We start from the raw sequence: 8,267 nt of genomic DNA, 5'->3' as shown, positions 1-8,267 counted from the left end.
TGCAGCAAAAAACTCTGTCGATATCATCAATGTTCGTCCAATTCGTTTTATTATCAACCAGCCCCTTCAGTTTCAGCTCTGCCAGTCTAGTTAAGAAAAAACAAAAAGTTAATGTGACATCAACATCTCAAATTAAAGGCATATGTGTATCAGACTATTAGGAGTTTACCCTGTGCTTGTTGTGAAAATAAATTCAGTCTGCTTGGTAAAGGAGAATCTGACTTCAGGAGGTAGGGAGGATGGGCCGTCTGTTTTAATGCAGTGAGGAATTCCTTCCACATACACATCCCAGCTGAGAAAAAGATAGAATTTATATGCTGTTTTATTGTAGTACAGATGTAAAAAATTGTTATGTTTTTCAAAACAAAGCACATCAGCACATACCCTTGCAACTCAGTAAATTAGAATTTCATCAAAAAGGTAATTAAAGTAAAACTCACAACCACATCAACATTTTTTGCTGATAAATTAAATAAGCTGTCTTTATGTTTCTGTGAGAATTTTTGAATTTTTTTCTATTCTTTGAGTTCTGCATTATTTTTGCTTCAAATCGTCTCACTACTGGTCTCTTCAGTCAAACGGTTCTTAGACATTTGAATTTTCCTATTGGTTGCAGCAACATGACTTGGTACAACTTTGTTACTTCTGGTGTAAAAGCACAGCCCTCCATCCCTCCCCAACTCTTTCTCGCCTCTGTCCGACTGGTGGAGAGTCAAGAAGCAAGAAGTGCTGCCATGGCGACTGCCGGGCATTGCTAATTGCGTTACTCAGCTTTACAAATGTGTGATTTATTTGCAATGTGGACAGAGTGGAATGGATCTCCCCTGCTCTGACTATTGGTGAAGGTATAGTATTGAAGGTAGTTATTCACTACTGAAGCGTCACTAAACGTCTATAAAAGCATGTAAAATGATGAAAGCACAAGCAACGGAAACATTAGAAAGGAAGACATGATCTGCCTGTTACATCTGTCCTGTGAAAACAGCAAGAAATGTCTTTTTCTAATAGCCTTTTATAGGATAAGTCCTTGTTGTTTTACATCGTTACATTATATTCAGTGTACTTTATATTATTGTCCTTCTTTTAATTCCACTTAAAATCTGTTGTTTTGTGAGCCTTAATGTTTCACCATGACAGATAGAACACTCTTATCTTACCTGGGAGTAATTGCGTACAAACACTTCAGAAAATCTTTTGGAGCGGTACCTATTACAGTTTATTTTTGTTTCTGTAGAACATTCTGATATTGGTCATGTTTGGTATTGTTGCAATCATATTCATAGAAGAATTGTATTTGTCCACCTCAGTGCTTATTGAGAAAACGCACAAAATATTCTCTGAAGTACATTAAGAACATTTGAAAAAAAATAGTATCTGTTTTCAATTTGTAATTGCTCGAGACAGACCTGTCTGTCTATAAATTAGACATTTATAATATAACAAGTTTCAGTGTAATATTGAATTGCTGAAGTACATTTACTTCCAAGTTATTAAGATGCACTCGTAAATGTAAACTCAAACAGGAAAAAGGGGTTTTTTGTGTTTTTGCCACTCTGATTTCTCACCAGTAATCTTTCTGACGCTGCTTGAGCTCCTGTTCCCGGCTGTACCTGCCAAGATGATGACTATCTTCGAACCCTTTCAGGGCTGGGAAAAGAGGGAGAAAAAAAAAAATCATGTGATGATGTGTTGGTATTAATTTGCTCTTGTCTCCCTCTAGTTTAATAGAAATAAAACTTTGAACAGAATTTACGGCTGTTCGACGGACCTGTTCCCTCTCTGAAGCGGTGCACCTTGCTGTCACTGATCCAGCGGTAGACGGGGAAGTTGTAAATGTCTCCGTCTGGGGATTTGACTTCCACTTTGGCTGGGAACCAAGAATCTTCTGGGAACAGCAAAAGAGGCTGTTTGTCCAGCTCCACCAGCACCAGCTTTCCAAGGAACGTGGGGGAGGAAACTGTAAAAGACGCCACCTAACACAATAACAACAATTTGGGGGTCAAAAAGACTAATCTTTTACATGTTATCCATAGTCGCATTAACTCAGTGAAACTTAGAAATGTAAGTATTACTTTCGTGCTATGATACACAGCAAAGCACTTTCTCGCTCTGTATCCGCAAAGCTACGCGCAGGCTCGTTGCCATAGCAACTGACAACAATGCTGCTTCATGTTTTAGGATTTAACACCAAAACAACATTCAAGAATTTTGCACACAGAACAGAATATTGAGTCTGTTTTTGTATTACGTTTTAGGCTTAATGTTTTATTAATAATTAATTGCTGTGGTAGATTAGCTACCGCTTCTACTTTACTGAATTATTTAGACATACAAACTGTAGCCCACAAAACGCATATTTCATAAAAAAAAAAAAAACTAAGCAAAAACATCTTATGGCTGTCTTATCTTTACTTATCAATGAAATCCATGCACCGATAATTGTCCACAAAAATATCCGTTCGTCCAAAGCCAAGTCTATCCTTGGCATGTCTTTTCTACTCCGTTTAAGAATCATCACTGTCTCGAAGCAAAACTTTCAGCTCCGTTGTTGGTCTTCCTTTATTTATCTCCTGCTTCAATTGAAAACCCACTTTAGAAAACTGTTTAAGTGTATAAATGTAGTCTTTCATGTTGACGTCTGAAGAGATGAGAAAACAAATATATCGCTTTATTTACTGTGTGGCTAGCGCCATGGCTAGCTCACTGTGTCTTACTCTGCAGTTTTGCAGTCACAATATCTGGGATCATGAGCGCCCCCAGCGATGTTCTCTGCTATTTCTGATCGCTCCTCCGCATACAAAACACGATACACACACAGTTGGTGACAAAAAACCCCCACTGTACATTATATTGATAAGCAAAATTATGGAAAATCAGTCCATATATTAAATGTTTTTTAGCCGTTTTATTGCTGGCGTACAGACAGGACGAACATGCTCTCATAGAATAGCAGCCAGTGGAGTTAGCGAGAGGTTGCGCAATCCCAGGTGAGGCTCTGCTCGCTGCTGCCTCGCTTCTGAGCATTTGAATGGGAAAATGCGAAAATCCAACGATTTTGAAGAAAAAACTAATCAGAATTGGTTAAGCTAAGTAAAAAATAAGGACTTATAGTACAAACCAAGGTGAGAATAGCAATATATTATTATTATTATTATTATTATTATTTTTTTTTTTTTTTTTTTTTCCATGATGACGGATGAAGCTCTGCCTCACCTACCTCCCCTGACCGCACGTCACTGCGTTAGACTGTCCTGCTCAAATATATTTTGCAAATAACAGAAATATCAGCCTGTATATTTGAAAAGCTGGCAGAGACGTACGCTAAAATAATACCAGCTGTATTTACAAAAATGGAGGTTGTTTTGACTTAACAGGGCAAATTCATGACACTTTTATTCTCATTTTGTTTTTAAAACACTTTTGTAAATATATTTCATATTCTCCCCACTTCCCAATTGTGCATCATTTGTGTTGGTCTGTCACATAAAATCCCAGTTAAATATATTGAAGTTGGTTGTAACATGAGAAAATGTAAAAAATTCAATGACCTTAAATACTTTTTCAAGTCCCTCCATTGTACTTCTCTGGGATGTAGAAAGCAATGCTGTGACTTTATGGCATTAACACCCTGTTGTGAAATAAATGACAGTGATTTTGTGATTCTTGGTCTAAAGCTGCTCTACATTTGAAATTGAAGCACAATCTTATAAACTTACAGCTCCTCTGACAAATGCTGAAGGTCCTCTCAAGCTCCACAGCCTCTTGCGTTCACTTTCCCCATTTGTGCCAACCAGCTTAATGAAGACATTGTTGAAAGTGGTGGCAGCGGTGCGATTGGCGGTGTACACAGTTACTTCATAATCCAACATTGTTGCTGTTGAAAATTGATCCACCTTGATGCCAAGTTAGGGAAAAACAACCATTATCAACACTGATTGGTTGGTTGTTCCATTTCATTATAATACAATTCAAAAGGATCGTCCTGATAACTAACAAAACTTTTACAAACTGATGAATGCTACTGGATCACAATGAAACAGACAAATTCAATTGATATAACAACTACAACTAGAAGATTCTTGTTTGTTTCTGTTTTTCANTTATTCCTGCGGTTCACATTGAGCTGCGCAACCAGAGCTAACGCGGCGGGTTTTAAACTCTTACCTAGAGTTCTCCAATGGATCATAATTCCTCACAGTAGGTTTATATAAATATCCATACAGGTCAGCCTGAGTCCAGTTTGAGGGAAAGGAGGCGCGCGCGATCCGCGCTGAGGTAAAGCAGCGGCAGCGCGAGGCAAAGCACAGAGGCGGCAGCTGTGTGATTGGTCCGCACTATCGGGTTTAAATGCATAAACTATAAACCTATATATTATAAACCTATCCTTAAGGATAAATCTGCTCTGCTAGTGAAATGCTAAGAGCAAAAGAGACGCTTGCAGCCCGGCTTTTAAAGACAAAAAAACAAAAAACAAAAACGATTTCTTTTTTTTTTTTTTCCCCTTTCCTAGAAACGTATGCTTAGCCTGGCGGCGGGGCTAGTAAAGCATGGCGGGCCGCCAGGCTTATAATACACTGGGGGAAACCCTGAACTGTAGTTACAGGAAATGAAGGTTGTTTTGACTTAACAGGGCATGATACTTTTTTCTCATTTTGTTCTTAAAACACATTTGTAAATATATTCCCTATTCTGTCCACTTTCCAATTATGCGTTATTTGTGTTGGTCTATCACATAAAATCCCAGTTAAATATATTGAAGTTTGTGGTTGTAGCATGAGAAAATGTAAAAAAATTCAGTGACCTTAAATACTTCTTGAAATCCCTGCATTGTACTTGTCTGGATGAATAAAGCAATGCTGTGACTTAATGGCATTTACACATATCCTGTTGTGAAATAAGTGACAGTGATTTTGTGATTCTTGGTCTAAAGCTGCTCTACATTTGAATTTGAAGCACACAATCTTATAAACTTACAGCTCCTCTGACAAATGCTGAAGGTCCTCTCAAGCTCAACAGCCTCTTGCGTTCACTTTCCCCATTTGTGCCAACCAGCTTAAGGAAGACATTGTTGAAAGTGGTGGCAGCGGTGCGATTGGCGGTGTACACAGTTACTTCATAATCCACCATTTTTGCTGTTGAAAATTGATCCAAAGACACAGACAAATTCAATTGATATAATAACTACAAATAGAAGATTCTTGTTTGTTTCTGTTTTTCAGCAACTTTTGAATGTATTAGTCTTACCTCTGCTAATGAGATCACAAAGTGTCCTGAAGAGATGCTGTGTTAATGCAACTTAGCGCCACTGATTTCTAAATATACACACGTTTTCATTGGGAGTTTTTGTCCATACCAAGAAACAGGTGTGGTTATGACACTATGTGGAAGATTTATTACCTTCCACCTCTCATCTTTACCGTTTTTCCTGTTCTTATTTGAGCATGTTTGACATGAACCCCAACGTGTTCATGTCTGAACACGTTGGGGTTTACATGCCTATTGAGATGTGGATAACATCAATAACTCATGCATGTCACTGCAGAGTGACACATTGATAACAAAAACCATATTTATTTTTCCCAGAACAACAAAACAAACTGAGCGCACCATGTATTTTTTTATTTTTTATTTATTTATTTTTTTACTGTTTTTCACACCAAACCACATTTAGAGTAAACAACACACATCTTGGATGTAAAAATATTTCTCTGCATAGTTATTTGATCAAAATCCCTTCTCACTCACAAAAAAGAATTTAGCAAGAACTCTACAAGTTGTAGGGCGGTCTAGTAAAAAGTCAACAGAAGGATGACTTATATAATCTGGTGCTGATCTTTTGGCAACATTATAAAACTCTTTATTTCATCATTTAGGAAAAAAAAACTTGATGTTTAATACCTGTAATGCAATATCTGACAGTTATGTCATATTTGGCAAAGTACAGAGGTGACATATCATTTAAATGTTACCTGTTCTTGACCTATAATGTTTAGAGAGGGTTTTGGATGCTGTTTAATCTAGAAACCATAAAAACTGCTGAACAAAAGAGAAAACTAGTCTGCAGTCTAAAACCAAACTTCCAGGTTACATAACTCAATTTTCTGGTGAAAATGGAGTAACTGTCGCTCTGTTGTGCAAATACCTGTGATAAAATAACTGAAAAAGTGCTTAACATACCACAAGCTTCTGACACACATTTTTACTCTGTCCAGCTGAATTGTTGACTGACCACCTGTGTTGTTCAGCACTGCTAAAGCACATACCAACTGAATGTTCTTCAATCCACTGATTTCAACAAATAGAAACAACATGCAAATTCAATATACTATTAGATGAAACAGATGTTGGTTTCATTTGGTGTCTTATTGGATATTTAGCTCTGGATCAAAATCTTATGACAGGGGAACAAATAAGTAATACACACAACGCACATGTAGCATCAGTATTGATTTAAAAACATATCAGTTTCATGAATTATAATGTCATTTTTATCAGTCTTCGATTGTTTATTGACATCACAATAAACAAATTACAACGCAAAATATTAGAAAACTATCATTCCCACAATGCAGACAAAGCAACAAATAGAACAACTTAAAAGATCAGAATCTTTACAAAAAGTTTAAAAGTCTGTAAGTGCAATAAACATAAAGTCGGGGGAGCGAAGTCTGAGGTTTTTGCTCTGCGTATTTAATGGCTGTGGCAATATTTTTCAGAGTGCAACCTGGTTGCGTTTGTGATTTAAATGCAGTGTTTAAATGCAACGTTTCTGTGCTTGTATACATTAAATGCTAAAAGGTGACCCAAACCTCTGCAAATAAAGACAGAGGTTTTTGAGAAAAAGTCTGAGAAAAAAAAAATCTGTAACCAACTGATTTAAAAGTTGCAACAGTAACAACATTTTAGATTGAACAATATCCTACACAGTTCATTAAGACTTTCTTTGTCAAAAAACCCCCCAAAACATTATGGTCTCAGATGTTGGCGTACTGTGATTTCATGGATGTTACATGCTCAACCAAGATTTTGATTTTGTTGTACTGGTGAAACAAACTTAAGTTTTCAAATAATATTAGTGTTCTCACAATAACTTAAAACTAAAGAAAGCAATCAAATACAATTTAGTTTAAATTTGGTTTGGACTATTAACTTTAATATGGTGCCAACTTGGTGGCACCATATTATACCATATCTATTCTAAAATTTAAATGTCTCAGATTTGTCTCAAGCACAAAAAAATCCAATATGTAGTCATTACAAATGGATAAGAAGACCAAAAATGTCTTGATTTTACTAAAACAAATTACAAAAATAAATTACAGCTTTTTGGTTGTAATAGTGAACGGGCAACCTAAAGTCTCATTTTAGCCTGCTGAACATGCCTCTTACTACAACTAGCTTATCAAGTTTTTTTTACTTTTTAAGGCAATTTTGCAAACTGTGATTAAATCATGTTCTAAGTTTCACTTGAATCTAAAGGGAAATGCTCTTGACTCAAAACTCTGGCTGTGAAAGCTGTAGCAACAAAAACCTTTATGGAAATAACTTAGTGATGTTCGGAAAGATAATGAGAAGGAATGCTAAAGGACAAATCAAAGCACACTACATCTAAACTTTGTACTTTAGTACTAAGCACAGATGCTTAAAGCCCAGGCATGTGTCTTTGGATGACTTTTCTCTTAACACAGCAAATAATTTCATCAGCTTGACTTAACGGAAGAACTAATTATACATTCATTCTTCTTGATTTTGTTTGTTTGGCTGCAAAAGTGTAAGCAAATGTGTAAGTGAAATGCACAATAATTGTTTTCTGCTTAAAAACATTTTTATTTGCACTTTGCCATAGATTCTTACACAGGTATTTTGAAGCAACAGATTAGAGAAACTCACTTTCTAATTTCCATAGGGTCGGTACACTCACTCGTCTGACTCCATATTTCTCTGCATGCATCCCAAATAATAACATTCCATTCAAATATACATTATACATTTAAGCAAAACTAATAAAATTTAAAAAGAATTATCATGTCCCCTCTGCTTCCCCTTCTCCAACATGTTCATAAAGGTTCCAATAATACACCTAAAATAACATGAAGCACATCAGTGTGGGATTATTATCAACTATGAAAACTGAGAGGAAACTTCTCTTACTTCCCTAAATAGCCACACTGTTTTCTACCTCCTCTGGATCCAAGTATGTGTACGGCACTTCCAGAGTTTTGTTTCTCTCTTTGATTGCTGCACTCAACGCCGCCAGCTCCTTTTTA

At 36.4% G+C, this 8,267-nt stretch overlaps 2 protein-coding genes across 2 annotated transcripts in view; both read right to left on the bottom strand.

Annotated features, from left to right (window-relative positions):
• The window catches only part of LOC103148508 (arachidonate 12-lipoxygenase, 12R-type-like), a 29,514-nt gene that overhangs the window by 15,507 nt on the left and 5,740 nt on the right, over positions 1-8,267 (bottom strand). Inside the window, exons 5-9 of the mRNA XM_016679232.1 lie at positions 5,245-5,249; positions 4,975-5,132; positions 1,754-1,973; positions 1,566-1,647; positions 223-292 (exon numbers count right to left, since the gene is read on the bottom strand). Of these exons, the coding sequence (XP_016534718.1) occupies positions 223-292; positions 1,566-1,647; positions 1,754-1,973; positions 4,975-5,132; positions 5,245-5,249 (535 nt within the window). The remainder of the gene's footprint in view (positions 1-222; positions 293-1,565; positions 1,648-1,753; positions 1,974-4,974; positions 5,133-5,244; positions 5,250-8,267) is intronic.
• Positions 7-3,889, bottom strand: LOC107838057 (arachidonate 15-lipoxygenase B-like). Its single transcript, XM_016679228.1, has 4 exons — positions 3,717-3,889; positions 1,769-1,973; positions 1,566-1,647; positions 7-292 (listed from the first exon to the last, which is right to left on the bottom strand). Exons 1-4 carry the CDS (start codon positions 3,867-3,869, stop codon positions 166-168), a joined length of 567 nt encoding a protein of 188 aa, XP_016534714.1. The 5' UTR covers positions 3,870-3,889; the 3' UTR covers positions 7-165.

This window comes from Poecilia formosa, unplaced genomic scaffold (genome assembly GCF_000485575.1).
Source record: "Poecilia formosa unplaced genomic scaffold, Poecilia_formosa-5.1.2 Scaffold206, whole genome shotgun sequence".
NCBI lineage: Eukaryota > Metazoa > Chordata > Actinopteri > Cyprinodontiformes > Poeciliidae > Poecilia > Poecilia formosa.
This window is presented reverse-complemented; position numbering and strand designations above follow the sequence as displayed.

Bases quoted from the DNA above. Each gene is read 5' to 3' on its own strand.
- LOC107838057 (XM_016679228.1), bottom strand. From the start codon at position 3,869: ATGTTGGATTATGAAGTAACTGTGTACACCGCCAATCGCACCGCTGCC. The intron at 1,974-3,716 runs GTAAGTTTATAA...TTATTGTGTTAG, and splicing joins CAGCATTTGTCAGAGGAGCT to GTGGCGTCTTTTACAGTTTC. The intron at 293-1,565 runs GTGAGAAATCAG...TCTTTTTCTCAG, and splicing joins CAGCGTCAGAAAGATTACTG to CTGGGATGTGTATGTGGAAG.